This window comes from Ursus arctos, unplaced genomic scaffold, assembly GCF_023065955.2.
Source record: "Ursus arctos isolate Adak ecotype North America unplaced genomic scaffold, UrsArc2.0 scaffold_1, whole genome shotgun sequence".
NCBI classification, from domain to species: Eukaryota; Metazoa; Chordata; class Mammalia; order Carnivora; family Ursidae; genus Ursus; species Ursus arctos.
Genome location: NW_026622763.1, coordinates 75,139,552 through 75,162,142, shown reverse-complemented (window position 1 = coordinate 75,162,142; position 22,591 = coordinate 75,139,552). Strand labels below are relative to the sequence as shown.

Sequence of the window (22,591 nt, the reverse complement as noted above, 5' to 3'; positions counted from 1 at the left end):
GGTTTCCAGGACTTGGGAGAGGACGGGCGTGAGCAACCATGGCCTGGCAGAGTCTCCCGGTACCCCGGCTTGAGGGCGTTTCGCAGGAACGGTTCATGCAGCACCTGTACCCGCAGGTGAGGCCCTCTCTACCACTTGGCGGCTCCGAACAGGTTTCTTGAGACCCAGGGTATGGGGAGGAGGCAGCGGGCGGCTGAAGATGGTTGGTTGGCTCTCTGGCTAGGGGAGATGGCTCATGGGGAATGTAGAATGGATCATCTGCTAAGTTTTCCAGAGAGAACAGCTCCACGTTTGGGGAGCAGGATGACAGCGGAGGGCTGAGTGCGAGAAATGGCTTGCCTAGTAAGCACTGCTCCCTGCGAAGAGTGGCCTTTCTGGGACTGTCTTATACGGCCTTCTTCCGTTACCATGGCAACGAAGGGGGCTTTCCCACCCCATCTTGCATTGGGTTTCCTGAAGTTTAGAGGAGGTTTCACCGCCCCACTGGTGGCGCGTAAGATGCCTGGTCTGCTCGAGTTACTGGATTCAGAAGAGCAATTTTTCACTGCACTGAGCCAGAGGGGAAGCAATGGGAATCCCTCAGGAAACTTCCACCGGTTTTGGATTCTAACTAACCTGAGTTCTAGTTCAGACATTGGAAGCTCTTACATGTGTAATTCGAACCTTAGTTCTTTAAGAGAAAACTCAAGAGGAAAATATTAAAGAGAAGTATTTTTACTTGCAGTGCTTTGTAAGGGAACCCATACTTCAGAGAAACTGAGACTAAAGAGCCCAGCAGATATTTAAAGAAAAAAATAATCCACAAGGTTATAGTTAGTATGCTTAAGGTTGAACTCCTGTTTCCCTACAGTTTTTCTTGATATTTACAAGGTGGTCATAGAGCTACAGTTCTCAGTATTAAAAAAGCAGGAATGAAGTTTTTTCTTTTAGGAGTAAGCAACCTACAGAGAGGATCTAAGCCTTCATTTATTTTTGGGTCTAGTGCTGGATGGTTTGTTGTTGCCCTCCCCACCCCCACCTCAGGATGTGTTAGTATAAGATGTTTGCAGGGCACCATGGTGGAGATCCAGTGTTGTATGTGGAAATGCTTTGTAAGATGCATGGCAAAAGGTATTTTATAATGTAATCTTCCCAGGCAAGATATATAATATGTCACAGAGAACGCATCACTAAGTTTCATAAACTGGAAAATTGCAAACAACACTCTGGTCACAGGGTAATAAAATTAGAAATTAATGAAATTGGAAAACAAGATCTTTCTACTTGGACACACTAAAGAATATCTACAAGGGGGCATAGTCTTCATATTTTTAACATGTTTTAATAATTAACAGTGTGATATGGGTGCATTAATAGATAGACCAGAGAAATAGAACCAAAAGCCTGGAGATCTACATATATCCAGAAATTTCCATTTATATGGAGATTCAGTATGTGATGAACATGACATGTTAAGAATCACTAGGGCAAAGGAACTTTTAAATAAATGGTGCTGGGGCAACTGGATAGTTTTAAAAAACTGGATCATTTTTTAAAAATGATGAAATTAGATTTATATCTGAAACCATACACAAGAGTAACCTCTAAATGGATCAGAGACGCAAATATAAAAAAATGAAACTACACAGTACTAGAAGAAAACATGGGTAAATTCCTCTATAATGTAGGTCTGTGGAAGGGCTTTCTAACTATGACTGAAAATTCAGATATAGTAAAAAATTAAAATTTGAATGCATAAAATACAAGCTGGGAAAAAAATATTGGCAACACGTTTCATAAAAGGGCCATAAAAGCCCATGTATTTAAAAACCTTTAAAAATTAAAGGGCTGGGGTGTGAAAGGCCAAAAGTCTGATAAAATGTGAGCAGTTGACCTAAATAAATAAATAAATAAATAATGGCCTCTAAGCATAAAAAGATGTTCAGCTTTACTCAGAACTTCAAGCCACACCGATATGCCATTTCTTATATAACTATCATTGGCAAAAAATTAGAAGCCTGATTTTTAATGATACTCTTGGTGAGGCTATGAAGGAACTGGCACTCTCACACTTTATGCCAAGTGGTACAACCCTTGTGGAGGGGAATTTGGCATATCTAACAAAACTATATATGCTTACTTTATGATCCAGCAGTCCCTCTTTTAGGAGTTTACTTTGAGGATTATTGCAGATAAGCTAAAAAAAACTATGCATAGGAGAGTGATTGATTAAATTGCTCATTTACACTATGGTGTACAAAGCTGTAAAAAAGAGTGAACCGATAGCAGTGATTTCCAGGGTATATTTTTAAATTTAAAAAAAATCAAATTACAAAAGAAAATACATAACATGCCACCTTTTTGTGAAAAAAAGAAAGGGAAATAAAGAAGTACATATGTTTTTGGTCTCTTTGAAAAAAAAAGAAAGAAAGAAAAGAAAAAAAACAAGAATGATAAGCCAGAAATGAGACTGGTTATCTATAGGGGATGAGTGAGTATGAGGTGGCTGGGGTGACCTTTTGGTATAGTTTTGACTTTGGGGAGCACATTAATGTTTTACATTCTAAAGTAATAGTAATAATAAAATTAACAAGGATGAGGAGGAATAAAAAACCCAAAACTCAAATATAGAATATAAAAAAATAATAAGCAAGGGGAAGGAAGATAAGTAACTCACTTTTGAACATAGTACATATGGTATGTCCTCAGTCTAAAGACAAGAAGAACTGTAAACATATACTGAATTCTAGTTAATAGACTTGTTTTATGGTGATGTGACTTAGCAATTGTGAAAGTACTTACTGTGAATTTATGCAACTGATTGAACATTGAGGATGATGGGGCAAGGTTTCTCATTGTTAAGAGAAAGGAGTTACAAATATATAAACAAAAATTAAAATGAGTCTTGTGTTATAAGATCGGAATTGAGGTATCAGTATTAGAGGTATTATGGTTCGTTCATACATACATCCATTAAGTGTGTGTGTGTGTGTGTGTGTGTGTGTGTGTGTATGTGTGTAGTATGTATGAATGCTTGGAGGGAGAGAGAAATAGATATGGTATATACATATGTGGGTGGGGGGGTGTGCGCACGCGTGCATATTTGAGAAAAAGGAGAATGACTATACACAGACTTCCACATATTTCCTAGCTCTGTCCGCTAAGAAGGCCTAGAAGTAATGATACCCCAATACCAATGAATATATCTAACACCCAGATCATGGTTTCTAAGTAGCATTCCCTTTAAAAGAAACCAGAGCTGCTTGAAGAAATGACTAGGTCTGGGATAGAAAGAGTATAAAAGGATTCTGGATTGTGTTTTTGTGCTATAAAGTAAGGAAGTGTTCAGGCAAAAAGTCACAAGAGCCAGCTTAATTTGGGTCCTGCTGGCCAAATCTAAGAAAATTTGAGCATCACAATCACATCAGTAGATTATAACCAAGTGAATAAAATTAATAGAGATAAATAAATAAGCTCATTTTGACTTTAGAAAGCCAACTAATGTAGAAGATGATGGAGTTTTTAAAAAATAATAATTTTTGCATTCATCATAGCAATACTTAATTCAGGCAGGAATTACCAGTTGATCAAAATTAACATCACAAATAATAGAGCAGGATATCATGTGCTACCTGATGTGTTGCACTGAGGACACAACATTGCTTCTTTGGTACATTCCTTCTAAAAATGCATAACCTGAATCTAATCATGAAGAAACATCAGATAAACTGAAATTGAAGGGCATCCTACAAAATAACTGGCCTGTACTATTCAAAAATGTCAAGATCATGGAAGGAAAAGGCTGAGGAACTGTTCCAGATTAAGAGACATGGCAACTAAATGCAATGTGGCATCTCAGAAATAGGAAAAAAACAACAACAACAACAAAAAGCAACTATAACGGATATTATTAGGACAGTTAGCAAAATTTGGATATGGACTGTGAAGTCGTAGAATTATATTAGTGTTAAAGGTAATTTTGATAATTCTGTGGCTATGTAAGAAGATGTCTTTGTTCTCAGGAAATATACTCCAGTTTTTGGAGATAAAGGAGTATGATGTCAGCAACTTACCTTGAAGTAGTTAAGAAAAAATTTAATTATTTTTAATAATATGTTCCTCTCTACACACACATAGAGTGAGAGCAAATGATAAAGTAAATGGGGCAAATGTTAAATTAACTGTTGGTGAATCAGAGTAAAGGGTATATGGGAGTTCTTTGTTCTTGCAACATTTCCACAAGTCTGAAATAGTATCGAAATAAAAAGTTACGAACAATATTTGACTGTAAAATACAAATTTTAATCATTTATATTTTTGTCATAATAATACTTGTGAAAATGCCTTTATTTTAAAAAGATTTATCTATCTATCTATCTATCTATCTATCTATCTATCTATCTATCTATTTGAGAGAGACAGAGAGAGAGCAAGTGTGAGGTCAGGGAGGGCAGAGGAAGAGAGAGAATCTTGAGCAGACCCTGCGGAGCGCTCGAGCCCAGATGTGGGGCTTGATCCCATGACCCATGAGATCATGACCTGAGCAGAAATCACTAGTTGGATGCTCAGCTGACTGAGCCACCTAGGCACCCTGAAAATGCTTTGAATAATGTTCAGATTTCTTGTTCTCAGCTAGTGATGGTACTGCTGTTTTATTTGGTTTGTTTTCCTAATGTTAAAATTTTGTTCTAAGTATATTACATTGTTGCTCTTCCTGCTTTGTAGCATGAATTGTCAAAAGGTTTGAGTTTGAGCATTTTAGGAATAAGAATCATTTAATTGTCCTTCTATTGCCAAATATAACTCCTGATATTATTGTTTATTTTCCCTAATTTTCTGTTGTATATTTTTCCCCACTTACAGAGAAAACCCCTAGTGTTGGAGGGAATTGATTTGGGGGCATGTACAAGCAAATGGACAGTGGATTACCTGAGCCAAGTTGGAGGGAGAAAAGAAGTAAAGATTCATGTTGCTGCAGTTGCCCAGATGGACTTCATTAGTAAGAACTTTGTATATAGGTATTTTCTTCTGCGGTTTACTCTGGGACTACAAATAACTTATTTTAAACCTTGAAAATATTTTTGTATTATTATACAAAGACCATATGGCATTACATCTTTTGGCTGCTTTGATATAGTCATGGAATAGCTTGCTAATTTTTAAAGAATAGCTTTTAAAAGACAAGAATTCTGAGTTTACACAATAATATAAAGACATTTTCAAAGACCATTTTTTTCAAATAGGATATACGCCTGATACCTTTCGGAGCTATGGAAGGAACTGGATTTCTGTAACTGGAGTTAAGAGTACCTCTAACGTTGGCAGTGCTATACTCATTCAGTGCTTCATTTATTAATTGATCCTACCTCATTAGTAATTCTTATCTAGAGTAATGAATTCTAAAGTTTTCCTTCATAACCTATTTTGATTTTTAATGCTCTTTATTTTTAGAAAATTTTCTAATTCCGAATTGTTACAGAAGCATAAGCCCGTGTTTTCTTTTTCTGCTCTCTCCAGAAATAAAGAACAGGTAGTTGCTATGATTGGTATAGTTTTTCATCAACTTGGATAGTTTTAAAAAAATCTTACAAAATTTTCTCTTTTGGCAAAATAACCTTAAATACTTTTAATTTCCCTTGTGGTTGTCATTTTATGTTTTGGGATGTCTTAAAAGTAAGTAAGATATGTAAAAGCTGCTGAATGTCCAAACTTGAAAGTTTTAAATGTTGTGATCTTATAGATGTAATATGTTATTTATTCCCATGTTTCATTAAAAATATTAAAAAGCAAATTTTTATATTCTGAGCATGTGCAGTTTCCAACAAATTCAGTCTATTGAAAAACCATGTAGTTCACAAAAGATTGATTTTTAAAGAAAGGTGGTTCTCACTGTTCCTTCCAGAGTTTAGAGATGAGTTAAACAGAGCTTGTAATGTCCAGAGCCATTCCTTTCTCATTAGAGTTTTCCAAGCTCATATAGCAGCTTGCCAAAGCATTTCTTAGTTTTTGATCCTTTGAATAGTCACCATTATAGTTTTGATTTTTAATAGGCCGTGAATTGCATTTAATTGCCGTAAGTTTTTCTAAGTATAAGAACTTTTCATTTTTTATTAAATCAAAAAGGTGGAAGAAAGTGCTGGAATGATGAACATTTTTAAGCTGGCAATTAGTGATGTTTATTTTCCAGAGAGTCCAAAGCCATAACAAATGGGTATTGAAACTTCATCTTGAATTGCTTTGCTGTTTTGTCATGTTCCATAAACTTTTCAAACTTGTTTTTGAATCACATACATTATGTAATGTTCCTATCCCATTTTTCTCCAAGCCTTTCACTAAAGCTACTAAAGAGTTGCAAGATTATTTTCTTAGTGCAAGAAAAAAATAGATTTAGTCATTTTTGGCAGTTACCAGGGAGTAGGAAAGAAGGGAGGCATCTGGGTCAGAAAGAGTCTAGGAAGGAAGAAATTGTACACACATACATCATTGTTATCACTTCAGTTTAAGGTTGCATTTCTGCTTATTAAATATTTGAAGAGCAATACATTTCCAGATCTCAGCTTTACTTCTTTCTTCTTGCTGGCTCTCATTGTTCTTCCAGAATCAGGGTATTGTGAGCGAGAGGAGTATTATGTGGTGAAAGAATCCTGTTGGTTTTCTTCTGGTCATAGAGTTAAAGAACTAAATCAGTCTGACTCTTATATAAGCTTTATTTAACTGCTTCTGTCTATCATATCACCTAATTCCTGTTATCACCCTGCTCTTATTGTTTATTATACTTTTATTAATCCTGATCTTGAGTTCCCAAAGCAGTCTTTGCAAATGGGGAACAGGACAGTGAAGATTTTTTTTTCTTTTTCTTAATGTTGGCAACTACTTTCATGCTGCTGAAGGGTACATTATCGTTGTTAACCCCACCATTTATCCTTTACTGAGCACTTACTATATATCAAGTACTGTGCCATGCATCCTAGATTATGTTAGTCATTTAATTTAGAAACAGTCTGTGAGGTAGTTTTTGTTTTGTTTTCAGTAATTAAACAGTTGAGAAAATGGAAGCTTAAAAACATTAAGTAACTTACCCAAGATCATATAGCTTGAAATAATGGAACCAAATTTGTACCCAAATTTGCTTGACTCCACAGAACCCATGATCCTAACCCCTCTTTGATATTACCTCCCTTACTGACGTGTTTACCAGTCCAGATAGATGCCCTTCTTTTTGAAACACGCGTAGGGTAGATAAAACCTTGAGTCTAAGAGACTTCCTAATTCATACCTTGTTTCCCCCTCTCTAAGCTTTGCTTCTTCAGAAACTCTGACAGGCACCACTACCTAAGGAAAAAGATTGCTGAGAGCACCCAAGTTCTGCTTCTCTGGGTTGAATTACTCTATCCGCCCTGTTCTTATAGAGGTCTTGAAACACTTCTGAGTTTTCCCTAGTAAAAAGATAAGCCTGGACACCTGCACCAATTACAGGGGTAGCCCCGGACCTGAGAGGCTTCCATAATTTCCCCAGACTCTTCAGAGTTGCTTTGGTAGGAATGAAGGGTATATGGTTAGGTCAGAGATGGAAAACATTGCATTGGAAGATGCCAAGTAAATTTGTTGATATAATTAACTAGAAACTGTAGTAGCAAATTGGTCTGAGCAGATGGCAGACTCCTGTCTTCTCTCTTGCAGTGCTCACTCTTACACGTAATCATCAGCAATGTCCTCAAGTTCAGATTGACATTCACACCCACAGGACCCACTAGTCCATAATCTGGCATCAGATTCACTTAGCTTTACAAAAGGATACAAGGCAGGAAACCACATTCTAGCCGTATAGTATCAGTGGAAGTCCTTATACCAATCCAGGAGCCGTTTTTTTTTTTGGTTCACCAAGTGACAGCTTAATTGCAAGGGAATAAGACTATAAAGATGGGTACAGAAACACCTTAGCTAAATTAAGCCACATAGTAGACAAAAACCAGTGACATGAAATGGCCCATGAATTTAGTTTCTAGGTTCCTCCAAGGGACAAACTCAATTACAAGAGTTACGCCACCCACAGGGAGGCCGTATCTTTTGCTTCTTAACAAATAGATATAATCCACTCATCAGCCTTTTAGTTCAGACATAGTTCATCAATCAAGGGTCATTTTTACAATAAACAATCTTAACTGATATCATAGGTGACATTCCACATTTATCTTAACTCATTATGTTTCTACAAAAACATTGCTAGGAAAAGGTAAGCCCATGGTCATCTTCTTATAGAGAAAGAGAAAGGGTTTTTGCTAATCCTTTCTCTCCTCTCTCCGCTCCCTCAGTACAGATTGTTCAAGTGGAAAGATATTTAGTGGTAAGAGTGAAAAGACTAGAAGAAAAAAAGAGAGAGAGAAAAGACTACTACTCTTTTTTTTTTTTTTAAAGATTTTATTTATTTATTTGACAGAGAGAGAGACAGCCAGCGAGAGAGGGAACACAAGCAGGGGGAGTGGGAGAGGAAGAAGCAGGCTCATAGTGGAGGAGCCTGATGTGGGGCTCGATCCCATAACGCCGGGATCACGCCCTGAGCCGAAGGCAGACGCTTAACCGCTGTGCCACCCAGGCGCCCCCAAAAAAGACTACTACTCTTAATCAGAGGTGTGGAGGTTGGGGGGAGATGTTTTTGACCCAGATGCTTTTGAGGACTTCATTGTCTTGATTTTACTGTTATCATCTTCATGTAGGGGTCAGTACTTTTGCTTCCAGAATGATGAAGGGACAGGATAGGATCCAGAGAAATGGTAACCCTCCAGGCTCAAGAGTGAGATAAAAGGAAACGAACTGCTTCTGTGATGTTCAGCCCTGTTTATAACAAGGGAAGGAGACAGCCATTTGAACAGAAATATTGAAGAATAAAACGTGGTCACTTCCCTGAATTCTCCTTGAGGTATTCCTCAGAAGCCTTAAAATGAGAGAGTGGTGAAGAGATTGAGAGCAGTGTTGTGGGCTTCTGTTTTCTGTGGTGGTGCCGAAAGGCAGGAAGATCAGTGAGAGAGTGAAGGACAGGATCTTGACCATTTGCCTACTATTTCTTCCAAAGTAGCACTTGGTAGTTTGTCGCATCCCTCAGTCACAAGACTTGTTTTGCTCTGACACTTGAAGTAGCACATTTGAAAGTTTGTGTATATCCGAAGGTAACCAGATACCATAGAAACATTTTTCTAACAGTAACTTGGAATAGGAGGGTATTGACATAAGGATTCATCTGTCCCATAGATTTAAAAGTCTTTAATTTTTAAAATCATAATTTTAGACAGTCTAGGGCAAATAAGCACACTGCTAAATGAATTTTGAAAATTTAGAATTCCACATAATAGATTATAATAAAATTATGGCTATTATAAAACAAAACAGCGTATACAACTACAACAAGCCTATATATATATATATAGTGATAAGGGTATTACTAGTTGATTCATTGAGTCCAAGGCTTCTTTGTCTTTATTTCAGAACTTTACCTTTTGATAAGTTGGTTCAGAGGGCAGCTGAAGAAAAGCATGAAGAATTCTTTATTTCAGAGGTAACTGCTTTGAACATACTTTCTTTAGAAAGCATTAATATGTATATACTAGGTGGATTTTCTTATACGAGAATATTAGATATACAAGAGCTGTAGCCTTCTCTGATGGCTGTTTTTAAGGTTTGGTTGTGTATGCCAATAGACCTAGTTTTGCTATTTATTAGATCTCAAACCTTGGCCAAATTATTTTTCTGTGCCTCAGTATACTCACTATAAAATAGGAACAATAATAGTACCTATTTGATAAGGTTTTTGTGCAGTTAACTAAATAAAATCTGTAGAGTACTTAGCACAATGCCTGACATGTAGAAACTCCTCTCTAAATGTTAGCAATTAATAATACTTTCTTTGAAAATGCTTTGGTCTGGGGCGCCTGGGTCGCTCAGTTGGTTAAGCAGCTGCCTTCGGCTCAGGTCATGATCCCAGGGCCCTGCTCAGCAAGGAGCCTGCTTCTCCCTCGCCCTCTGCCTGCTGCTCCCCCTGCTTGTGCTCTCTCTCTCTGTAAAAAAAAAAAAAAAAAAGAAAGAAAGAAAGAAAGAAAGAAAGAAAGAAAGAAAGAAAGAAAGAAAGAAAGAAAGAAAGAAAAGAAGAGAAAAGAAAGAAAGAAAGAAGGAAAGAAAGAAAATGCTTTGGCCTGATAGGCAAAGTTCAAATGCTGAAGGAGAACTTTATTTTCGTATCTTATTGACTATTAGACTATTTCTATATTTTATTATTGTTATTATCAGTGTGATTTCTGTTGTATTTGCTATAACATTGTTCAGGATTAAATGCAGAAGAATTCTACTTATTTACATTATAATCCAGCTTTAAATAATTCAATTTAAATATCTTGAGATAAAGCACTGAGGCTTATATATAAATACATTTTTAAAAAATTCACTGTTATCTCTAAAGCACATTTTAAAAATAAACTGCTTTTTAAGCTTTGAATAAAGCTGCTATCTGCATTTGAGCCAGCTGGGCTGGTGGCCAGTTTAGTAGTGACAGGTGCTGCCTGCTCACAGTTGTCTCAACAGGTAGTGATTACACCAGATTACCACCAGGATCCCTCCAAACTCTGCAGGTCTGTGATTCTGTAGTATGATTAGATTGTCTATTGAAACTGATTCCATTAACTATACCTGAAGTAACAGTGTATGTTCATCTTATCTACATACATTGCATAATCTAGACAGTAAATCCTTTATCTTGTCTCTGTTTCTTTTACTTCACTTGACTTTTCATGGCTATTTAAATCTGTGCTGCTCATTACCCTTGGACAGGAAAGCTCCAAAGGGCAACTGAATATACATATATATTTACATCTTAAAATTATGGAAAGAATATAGATAAGATGAACATTGTTAGTTCAGGCTTTCAGGAAGCAGGTACTAAGATGGAATTAGGAGTGCAAATAGGTTTACTGGGGAGTAATACCTCTGAAAGGAAAGGGGAGGATTGGGTAGGGGGAAGCCATCAGACAGTGACCTAGAACTGAGGGATTCTCTGCCAGCTCACTGTGGAACTCCTGAGCAAAGACCGCCTATTAGAGGAGTGCTGTGTGGGTGGCGATGTCTAGGCCTTTTGCCATCTTGCTCAGTCATTGGTTTGGCCTATCCCAAGAAGAGCATGACCTTGAAAGGCTGAGGTGGACCTGAAAGAATTAATAGTTGGCGGCCGTAAGTTAATCACACTCTTTGCAGCTAGCAATGAGTTCTTTCCTGAAGGGGTTCTGAGCAGTGCACCTCTGTGTCTGCTCCATGAATTTTTTTCCAATCCTGAAACATTAGAACTGGTAGAAAACCCTTAGGATTTTGAAGAACATACTTCGAAACCTATTAAGCCATAATAAATTTATAGAAATTATCTGGTACTACTTAAAAATATAAAAACATTGAATCTGAGAGTAGAGTTAAATTTTTGGTCATAGATTTATAATATTTTGTTAAGGTAACTAACATGGATTTTTGAATTTTGTTCAGGTAAAAAAGAGGCAGAATTCTTGAGTTGGATTGCCCTTGTGCTTGACCCAGTATCTTAGTTCTCTCATTCTTAGAGGAAAGGCAGGCAACAGTAGTGTTTTATAATTCAAACAGTTCCCTCTTAACAGCTACTCAATGAAGGGTAATTGGCACTTTTTTAAAGTATGAACATAAATTTACTACTCTGAAATGACATTTTTTTTTTGAAATGACATATTTCTCATTCATACATGAACTGACTCTAAAGGATTTGGCTTGAGAATTTATATGGCCAGTGGTAGGCTTAACTTTATAAAATGCAGTGTTCCAGATTTTTAAGAAATGTATTACTGAAAGTATAATTATTGTATTTATCTCCTATTCTACATTTGCATTATATTAAGAAGTTTGTTATTGGCCTCAACAATACCTTGAGATCATGTGTGTTATACAAATGAGAATTCTTTTAAGTCTTCTTATTGTTAAGAGTCTAAATAATTTAAAGCCTAAATTAAGCATTGTGTTTTAGATATAATAGATATGTGTTGCCTTTCATACTTACATATTTTATGAATCCAGTCATTATTACAAGCAGCCTATAAAGACATTTCTTCATATGGCCACCAGAGAGCATTACTAGAAAGGGTAAGAAAATAGAACTGTTTCAAAAACAACTAGGTTAGATTTTAAAACTCATTTCCTTCCATCTTTACTTTCTATTATTTTTACATGAATATTTATGTTACTTTTCTTTGGGGCGTTTAAGGATGAGAAGTACTACTTACGGTCACTTGGGGAGGACCCTAGAAAGGTAAGAATTCTGAATGTAAAACAAAGACTTAAAACCTAATGGATGTATATATTTAAACTGGCACTGTAGTTTTTATACTTATTGCATGACATATGACCTGTTTCATCTTTTTCCCATTCTTTTCTCAATGATTTCTGCCCTTGAATAAGAAGTAAAATTATTAGGGGTGCCTGGATGGCTCAGTCGGCTGAGTGGCCAACTCTTGATTTTGGCTCAGGTTATGAACTCAGGGCCCTGGGGTCAAGCCCTGAGTCAGGCTCTGCACTTAGCAGGGAGTCTGCTTGAGGATTTTCTCTCTCTTTTCTGCCCCTCCCCTGCTTGCATGCATGTGCTTTCTCTCTCTCTAAAATAAATAAATGAATCTTTAAAAGAGAAAAAAGAAGTAAAATTATTAAAATTTGATTAGTTTTTAAGTAGGACCATAGTATCTTAGTGTTTAAAGTCATCTCCTCTAATCTCTACACAATTAAAAAATCCTTTCTACTATATTTTACAGATGGCCATTCAGCTAATAAAATATAATAAAAAATAATTATTAAAATATTGAATAATTCATAATATAAGCTTTGACATGTATTCAGAGTCAAATTAATATGGCTGCATTGTTAAGGAATGGTCCCTAAAATGATCAAGTAGGATTCTGTTTTTTCCTTTTCTGTCCCCATTTAGTTCTGGACTTCTTTTAGTCTCTTTCCTTGGTAAAACCCACAGGTTTTATGTAGTTGATAAAGTTCAAATTGTTAACTCCTAAATTTTAAATGCTTATTATTGGGGTAGATGGCAATTGTGTGATTGTTGTCTAAATAGGAAGAACCTATTAATGAAGCATATTAAGATTAACTGTACTGATACTGTTGAATCTGCAGTCTGTTACATAGTCTGTTACTCTTTCATTTGAAAGATCATGTGTTGACTGTGGTCACTTACTAGTATTTTAAAGCAAGGAACAGAGTTTTACCCCATTCCTCCTTAGTATCATGGGCTCTGATGGCAGCCTGTGAGGTAAAACAAGCATTACACAAATATTGCATTTATTATTAAAATTCTTACCATGTTTCTCTCAATGCAGGATGTTGCAGATATCAGAAAGCAGTTTCCTTTACTGGAAGGAGATATCAAGTTTCCAGAATTTTTCAAAGAGGAGCAGTTCTTTTCCAGTGTTTTTCGAATTAGCTCACCAGGATTGCAACTTTGGACCCACTATGATGTATGCTACATAAATGAGAAATCTGAAGCTACAGTAGATATTTAGCACTTATAGACATAACATTTACAGTTTCAGCTTTCTGTAGACTACCGTAAAGATCTTGGAGACATAATTTACTGAAACACTGAGATTTGAAAACAGGTGCTCTGCAAGTTGGTGATATGGGAATAAATTATTTAACTAATGCTATAGCCTAGTTAGTTTCTCACATTTGCATTTCTCTGTGGTGGTGTTGATTCGTTATATTTTGTGTGTTTGTGTCAAGTTTTATGAAGTGGTTTTTTAATATGTGAAAAATGGCCACTAGGTGAGGGGTAAAGTTGTACAAGTGGAAAAAGCAATAAGGTTGTGACAATGAGGATGGGGAAATGGTACAAATGACTAGATGGAACTGTTATTCAAGAGGAAGGCAGAAGTTTGTGGAGAGCCATTTCCAGTTTTAAGAATTTAGGGATTTCTGAAGGTCTTAGATTATACATCTCTTGAGAATGTGAAATGTCCACTGTATTTGTTGAGCAGCAAGATGTATAGAATATTGTCCCTGATCATTTACTCTATGATATTATAATTTTACTTGCTTAAATGAATGCATATAAATATTTTAAACACATTAAAAGTATAGTATTGTGTATGGTTTGGTGTCGGGTGGAGAAATTTAGGAAGCTAAAGCAATACCTAGTGGGTTTCTAAAGATAAAATAATTTTTTAAAAAGCTCTAAATCAAGCTATAGTAAGTTTTATAAGTGTGTTATAATTCAGCTGAGGGCCCCTTGGGAGAATTTTAACATCATAACTAATTAAATGAGAAAGACATAAATTATTAGCATATTTTTTAAAGGTTTTGCATAAATGATGTGAAAGAATGATGTGGTAACTTAAATATATTTTTAATTGTATTATGTGACTTTTAAATTTTAACTAGTATCACTTTTGTCTAGATTTATAATAGAATTCTATACAGATTTTCTTACATTAAGAGTAAGTCAAAGGAATGCTTGCTATATAAAGTTTACATAAGAAAAGTGTTAATAATGAAAGGAAAGATGCTTAGGTAGAAGCGATATGGAAATAATTATGAATATATCTTGTTTAGTATATATTTTAATTCCTTGGCTGAGAATTACATAGCTCTGCCTTTTAACATTTTCCACAAAGCGTACCCTTGTATATGCAGAAATAGTCAAGATTACTCCATTAATAAGTACATCAAGAGAATTTGCCAGGTTATAATCCTATAGAAATAATTTGGAAATCAAGATGCCTGTAAAGCTAAAGTATGGTTGGCCATATGTATTAAAAGAATTTAGCGATGGTTGATTACAGCAGTACCTTGTGTTTTCCCAGCACTTAATTTTTGTAAGTGCTTTCAATCTGTTGCCTAACGTTGGCTGTGTAACATTCCGTGACAGATAAGTAAGTACTAACCAAGGAGAGCCTCAAACAGGTGTCGTCACTACCCTCCCTGTCAGAATGGTGGGGCAAGGGCAAATAGTTCTCAGATTTCCTAATGGCTTGCCAGTCCTTCCCATTTTAAGGCAGTGCTACAGGAATATCTTTAATAGAGGCACAGTTGTATTTACAATAGAATGTTTGCATTGTTAGATTAGAATATTACTGTGTTTTAGATAATGTGAGTCAAGTCCTACTGAAGGATAGGGTTTACATTTAACTGTTTGGAATATACCATTGGTTCTGTTTATTTAAATTTTAGATATTGCTTATCCATAAGTTCTTATTGGCCTTCAGGTAATGGATAACTTCTTAATACAAGTGACGGGAAAAAAGCGTGTTGTACTCTTCAGTCCTCGAGATGCCCAGTATTTATATTTATCAGGTACTTTTTTTTTTAAGTTTATAATTATGATGTATTTGTGTTCTCCACATGTATATAGGTAATGATAGGCTGTATGAACAATGAAATTTTCAGATTTTCTTAGTTATATTATAGGGATGTCAATAGTCAAAAAGGGTGGATCATTGAAAATTGTCTTAGGTTTCAGGAGAATAGTAATTCTTATTACAGTGTGGATACAATAAATAATTGTACAGAAAAGAATAAATTTTCAGGTTTATATTTGTGATTATCTTTTTAGAAATGCTAACTTTGCTTAATCTATATTATCCTTTTTTGGAACTTTTCAGGTACTAAATCAGAAGTACTGGATATAGATAACCCAGACTTAGCTAAATATCCGCTGTTTTCCAAGGCTAGAAGGTATGAATGTTCCCTTAAAGCTGGAGATGTATTATTCATTCCTGGTAAGATTTCTAGACTTCATTCATTTGCTGTTTATAAAATCTGTACTCTGTCACTCATCCATTACATGATTTTTTTAGTACAAAAGTATATTTGTTATACGTATTCTATTCTATACAAGTTGATTTTTATATACAACTGTATGTATGTTTAAAGTATGCTTAAGCAAATTCTTATAAAATTAACAGTCTTGCTTTTCAAAGGCAATCTATAAATATACCATTATACTCTTATTAAATGACATCAAATAAGATACTTTATATCTGGGAAAGGATTATACCTGATTGTTCTTTTTAATCATTTCTAAAATATTTGCATATTGGGACAACTGCGTGGCACAGTGGGCTGAGCGTCCAACTCTTGTTTGGTTCAGGTCCTGATTTCAGGGTTGTGAGATTGTGCCCCACGTTGGGCTCCGCACTCAGTGCAGAGTCTGCGTAAGACTCTCTCCCTCTCTTTCTGTCCCTCCCCCCATCTCTCTAAAATAAATAAGTGAATCTTTAAAAAAATAATAAAATATTTGCATATTTTAGAACTATGTCACTTAAGTATTTACCAAGAAATGGTAAATATATTTTAAAGCCAAAACAGATTAGAGATTTTGTTAAATATCAAATTGTTATAATCTCAACACCTGTGATGTCTTTTGTGTGCATTATTTTCTATGGTCTGAATTAGTGTCACTTAATTTCTTTGCACAATACGCATTAGTTGTTAGTAATTGATGTAATTAACATCTGTAATTCATAAGTGAATACCTTAAGATTATAAAAATCATAATTAAGATTAAAGGAGTGCATTAACAAATTGTATAGTCATATTTCTCATATTTAAGTTAATATATTTTTAATCATTAATACCTCTTTTTCAGGGCACCTGGGTGGCTCAGATGGTTAAGCGTCTGCCTTCAGCTCAGGTCATGATCTCAGAGTCCTGGGGTTGAGGCCCATGTCGGGCTACCAGCTCAGTGGGGAGTCTGCTTCTCCCTCTCCCTCTGCCTCTCCCTATGCTTATGTTCTCTCTCTCAAATGAATAAATAAAATCTTTAAAAAAAAATACCTCTTTTTCAGTGACAGAATTAAGTAGAAAAGTATTAATAAAAATATGATGATCTCATTTGGTTCTACATTATAAATTGCTTGAGGAAAAGGAACCATGTTTTGGCAATCTTTGTATTCCCTGAGGGGCCTGATACAATGTCCTTAGCATCATTGATTATCTATAAAAATTTTATACATTAACTTCTTATTCTTATGTTCTTTGTAAACAACCAGCACACTAGTCTGTATTTTATTTTATTTTTAAAGATTTTATTTATTTATTTGACAGAGAGAGAGACAGCCAGTGAGAGAACACAAGCAGGGGGAGAGGGAGAGGAAGAAGCAAGCTCCCAGCAGAGCAGGGAGCCTGATGTGGGGCTCGATCCAGGACTCTGGGATCACGCCCTGAGCCAAAGGCAGACGCTTAACGACTGAGCCACCCAGGAGCCCCAGCACACTAGTCTTTAAATCCATTGCTATTATTTAAATTTTTTGGTTTTGTATCTTTAGAGAATGGTTAAGAGCTATGCAGTTTTCTTATTCTGTATACAACTTAAGAAAAAAAAGAGCCAGAAATACTTAACATTTGCATATATTTTTAAATAAAAGCAAAACCCCCATCTTTGCATTTAAATTTAACAGAATGGTTAGCTTTTTTTCCTGTTATATTGAATAAGGAAAAAGATTCTGAAAGAAAGAATAGTTAAGATTAAATCCATGTTTGAAACTAGTTTTGCAAATCAAAATATTTTAAGCTTTTGTTTTTCCTAGAGCACTCTTAGAATGAGTTTGTTTCTAAAATTTAGCATCTTGTAAATCTTACTTTCTCCCATTCACAAGATTAAACATTTTTTGACGTGACTAGTATTTTAAGGTTTTATTTATTTATTTGAGAGAGAATACTGGCGGGGGGAGGGTGGTGGGCAGAGGGAGAGGGAGAAGCAGACTCCCCACTGAGCAGGGAGTCCCACTCGGGGCTCCATCCCAGGACCCTGAGATCATGACTTGAGCCGAAGTCAGACCAGACGCTTAAGGGACTGAGTCACCCAGGTGCACCATTTACATGACTAGTATTTCATCTTGGTTATATTGTGATGTTGCTTTCCTATTCCTATAGCACCCATAGTTTGAAAACATTTAGACTCAGTTGAAAACAAAGAAATAAACATTCTAGAGGAAGTGAAAAATTAATTAGCTATATCATATGATAAAGTTTATTCATCTTCTCCACCACCAAAATATTTGTTTTAGTTTTATATACTTATTGTACAGGAGCTGAAAGGAATATAAGACATTTATAACTGCATTACAAATATAAGTATAAAACTAAGGAGGCTACAATGAATGCAGATTTAAGCAAGTTAAAAACCAAATGCAGCTTGAATAGGAAGTCTTTGAGAACAAAAGTACTGTGCTAAGGCAGAAAAGGTCAAAGATACTCCTCAAATAATTGAAATGTTCTGTGTACAAAAAATAAACACTTTTAATGTGGTTGTATGACTCAGGAAGTGTAAACAAGTAACACAAAACATAGCCCCAAATTACAGAACTACAAAACAAATATAACTTTATTATGTCTTTCAAGTTAAAAGGGAAAATTGCTATTTCCAAAAGTTTTAAAAGTAGGGTTGTGTTATTGACACTTTAAATTGGTTGGCAATTCATAAAAGTTAAAATGGTTCTGTTAAAAGCTGGGAGTGTGCTAACGAAGGGATCTAGTTACAAGAATTTCTTACATTGGCTATATGCAATTTGTGATATTTCACTGACATTTTGTTTTTTTTTTCTTTTTTACTCTAGGTTTTATTTTTAACTTTTTTTTCCCTTTAAACTTTTTCCAGCTTTATGGTTCCATAACGTAATTTCTGAAGAGTTTGGAGTGGGAGTGAATATCTTTTGGAAGCACCTTCCATCTGAATGCTATGATAAAACAGATACCTATGGAAACAAAGATCCTACTGCAGCATCAAGAGCTGCACAAATTTTGGACAGAGCTTTGAAAACACTGGCTGAATTACCAGAGGAATACAGGGACTTCTATGCACGGCGAATGGTCTTACACATTCAAGATAAAGCCTATAGCAAAAACTTTGAGTAAATAATGAAGTGAATGCAGTGAATATAAACTTTTAAATATAGTTCAACTCAAATATTGGAAAAATATAACCACATGTAAATTATTTTTTTAAAGATTCATTTTTTGTTAAAATAGGAAAGAAAAACCTCAGATTTATAAATAAATATGAATTGTTTATATGGTTTCTATTTAATATAGATTGTTATGGGTGGGACCACTCTAGCTTTCAGATGCAAATAACTAAAAATCCAACTTAAAATGACTTAATAAAATATATTGAATCATTATACATGAAGTCTGCTGATAGAATGGGCTTTAGTATTTCTGATCCAGTGACTAAGTAGTGTCCCCAAGAGCCTCTAGGGTTTTTTCCTCCCATTTTCAACTGCAGCATTGGCATCATCCTAAGGCTGGCTACCCTTGTGGTCATGGGATGATTGCCAGTAGCAGTTTGAGCCATGTGCGTCTTCATTTACATGCAGTGGAGGAGTCAGGCTGGATTCCAGGGGCCTTCTCTTAATATGCAAAAGCTTTCCCAGGATTTGCCACCAAATCCTTGGGTCTCATTGACTTAAAAGTAGCTTAGACCTGTCCATCCCTGAGTCAGTCACTGGGAAAGGGTATGGAATAACCCATAGGCCAGTTGGGTCTCCTGGAGCTTAGAACTCTCTTCCTCTGAGGCACATGGGGTATATATGGGGACAGCAAGGATAATTTTTAAAATCAGGATTGAGATTAGGAAAAAAGGTGAGCAACCAACAATATCTACTACATTTATCTTTTGAGCTTTTTATATTTTTTAAGATTTTATTCATTTATTTGACAGAGAAAGTATAAGCAGGGGGAGCAGCAGGCAGAGGCAGAGGGAGAAGCAGGCTCCCCGTTGAGCAAACCCTGACATGGTGCTCCATCCCAGGACTCTAGGATCATGACCTGAGCCAAAGGCAGACGCCTAACCGACTGTGTTACCCCGGCGCCCCCTTTTGAACTTTTTAAAATGCGGATGTCTAGGTCCCAACTTTGTAGATTTTGATTTAGTATGTTTGGGGTTTGGTATAGTATCTGTATTTGGTAAACCTCATGGGTTGTTTTGATGTATAAGCAGGATTGAGAAATTGGATCAGATGATAGTAATTCAGATTATTAGTTTTGTGATTCATCCAAAACATGTTTAATCTGATCCTGGTTTTTCTTGACACTCAATGTAAGTCAGGCCTGCCTCTTTATTCAGTTTTTCAATGTCAGAATACTCAAATCTGTTTTAATTTATACCTATAGCTAAACTTCAACCCACTTAGTTTTCCCTACTAAATGCTTTCCCACCTATCCCTTTTTTAGAGAGAGAAATTATTTTTTTAAGAACAAATACAGGAGAGATCCCAATAATGTTGTCATCATTGAAGACAATGAGCCATTGTATGTGGATCTGTGCCATTCTTTGTTTTGCACCTAGTAATTCTATTGCAATGTCACTGAAGAAAGACCAGATACATCTACTGAGCACAAATGTGCTCATCATCTAAAGTAATCTGAGTGCATCAAGTTGGTGCATTTTAATTATGGAGAAAATAATTTTTTTCTGTTAAAATAATTCATCCATTCATATCCTATGTTTGCAGTTGGATTAATTTCAGGTATAAAAAGATTATAATAAGTAAGAAAGTAAAATATATAAAAAATTATTCTGAACTTCTTAGGTGTCTTTAGGAAGAGATATTAGTTACTCAGTTAACAAAAGTGAAAAGATGATCTGTCAGAAAAGGAATTACTACATTAGTCAGATTTAATGATTAGTTTTTTTTCATCTTTGGTTACTTCTTACATTAAGCAAAGAAATTCTTTAATGACTCCTTTTCCTTTGGTTAGGAGAAAAAAAGACAAGACCTCTTTCAGTTTGAACAGTACTTATAGTCAGCTTTTAAATAAAACCCTTCTTGGTTTTGTTTCTTTTTAAAAAACCAGTAAGAGTATCAGTGCAAAGTACATATCCAGAGTCATGTAGAAAACTTGGAAGTAAAACTGAGATTACAATCTTCCCATGAATATTCATTTTAATCAGTTATTTGGGAAGCAAACTGGATGACCTTAGGTGATTTAAATAACTTAGTCTTTATGAAGCTTATCCACCTCATCTTTAAACTTGTACTTTATAGGGTTGCTACAAAAATACAAAGAGATAATTCAGGGCAAGGACAGTTGATGGCTGATGCTAGCTTTCAGATTTGAGATGGCTCTTGTTGCAGTATTATAATATCTAGAAAACTAGAAGTTTTAAAATTATTTCCTTGGTCATAATCTTTAATGTTAAGAGTGTTTATTTTAAATGTAAAGTATTTTTATCTTTTTTGGTCACCTGATTGAGACCGAGATGTTTTTGATTTTTAAAATATTAAACAGTATGTGTTAGCTGCAACTTCTCAGGAATTCCCGATCTTAGAAATCATTTTATCAATCCAGATTGCTTAAGTGATTGTCCAGGCTTACACAGCTGCGTGATACACCTGGAATTAACGGTTGTGACCAGATCAGTCATTCTTCATGCTTTCTCCCTTAGGTGCAGCTCATCTCTTTTTTGTTCTTTGGCTACAGTTTGGGGGCTTGACCTGATTCACAAAGGAATTTTTTTCCTCTGTCAGCAAAACAACTCACTATACCACATGGACAAAAGATACAAAGTAAGACAAAGGGATGCAAAATAAGATTAATGAACAAGTAGACAGCAGAGGGTAATATAAAAATGGAATACTATGCAGTCAAAGAATGAGAAAATGGAATACTATGCAGTCAAAGAATGAGACAGAGCTATTGTAGTACTGGCAAGAAATTTTTCCAAGGTAATTAAATGAGAAAAATGTTGGAAACTATGGCTATAGTATGCTGCCATTTGTGTAAAACAAAGGTATTCTGTAAGTAAACATTTGTATATGCATAGAATTATCTCTGCTGGGATACACAAGAAACCAGTGATAGTGATTGTCTCTAAGAAGTTAGACAAGTTAGGTGGGCAGACTGGACTCTGCAGTTGTGTATTATTTGACCTCTTTTTTTTTTTTTGCCCCTCTATCATTCTTTCAAAATAAAATTCTTTTAAAATACATGTGTAGACTCTAAGTATTAGTTTTTCATGAACATTAACAGTGTTTATCTTGGCACATAATTACATTGGAATTCTATTTATTCAGTAATTAATTTAAAACTTGTCACTCAAAATTTTTTTTTTTTTTTTTTTTTTTTTTTTTGAGAGAGAGCATGAGAGAGGAGAGGGTCAGAGGGAGCAGACTCCACGCTGAGCTGGGAGCCAAATGCGGGACTCCTCCAGGATCAAGACCTGAGCTGAAGGCAGTCGCTTAACCAACTGAGCCACCCAGGTGCCCCTCAAAATATTTTTAAAAAGGGAAATAAAGTCAACAAGGCTTATTTTGTATCTTTCCATCCTTTTGAACAGCAGCTATGTGAACATTTGGAAAGAACCTTAATAGGGAGGCTTTTCTCTCACCTATCTCAAGTTGCCAACAGACATCTAAGTTGACAAGGAAAAAAAAAAAACATGCAGGAAGCTGGAATGCAGGTCTGGATGGAGTTGGAACTGGGCTGCCGTGACTCCTTCCTCCGGTGCTAAAAAAAACACATGTAGTGAGGAGGAACTAATGTATATTGGCAGTCACCCACATATCCCTGGTATTACCTTAAAGTCTTATTTGAAGCATACAGTCCATAACTACTTGGG

The 22,591-nt window shown here is 35.5% G+C and overlaps 1 protein-coding gene across 2 annotated transcripts; it reads left to right on the top strand.

Moving 5' to 3' along the window:
- The first annotated feature begins 11 nt into the window (after positions 1 to 11).
- TYW5 (tRNA-yW synthesizing protein 5) lies at positions 12 to 21,961 on the top strand. 2 transcript variants are annotated; one of them, XM_026492238.4, is made up of 8 exons: positions 12 to 116; positions 4,843 to 4,997; positions 9,460 to 9,529; positions 12,239 to 12,283; positions 13,353 to 13,490; positions 15,237 to 15,324; positions 15,633 to 15,749; positions 18,629 to 21,961. In XM_026492238.4, exons 1-8 carry the CDS (start codon positions 39 to 41, stop codon positions 18,883 to 18,885), a joined length of 948 nt encoding a protein of 315 aa, XP_026348023.1. In that variant the 5' UTR covers positions 12 to 38; the 3' UTR covers positions 18,886 to 21,961. The 2 variants fall into 2 exon arrangements, with proteins under 2 accessions (XP_026348023.1, XP_026348024.1); XM_026492239.4 differs by lacking the exon at positions 12,239 to 12,283.
- Positions 21,962 to 22,591: the final 630 nt, after the last annotated feature.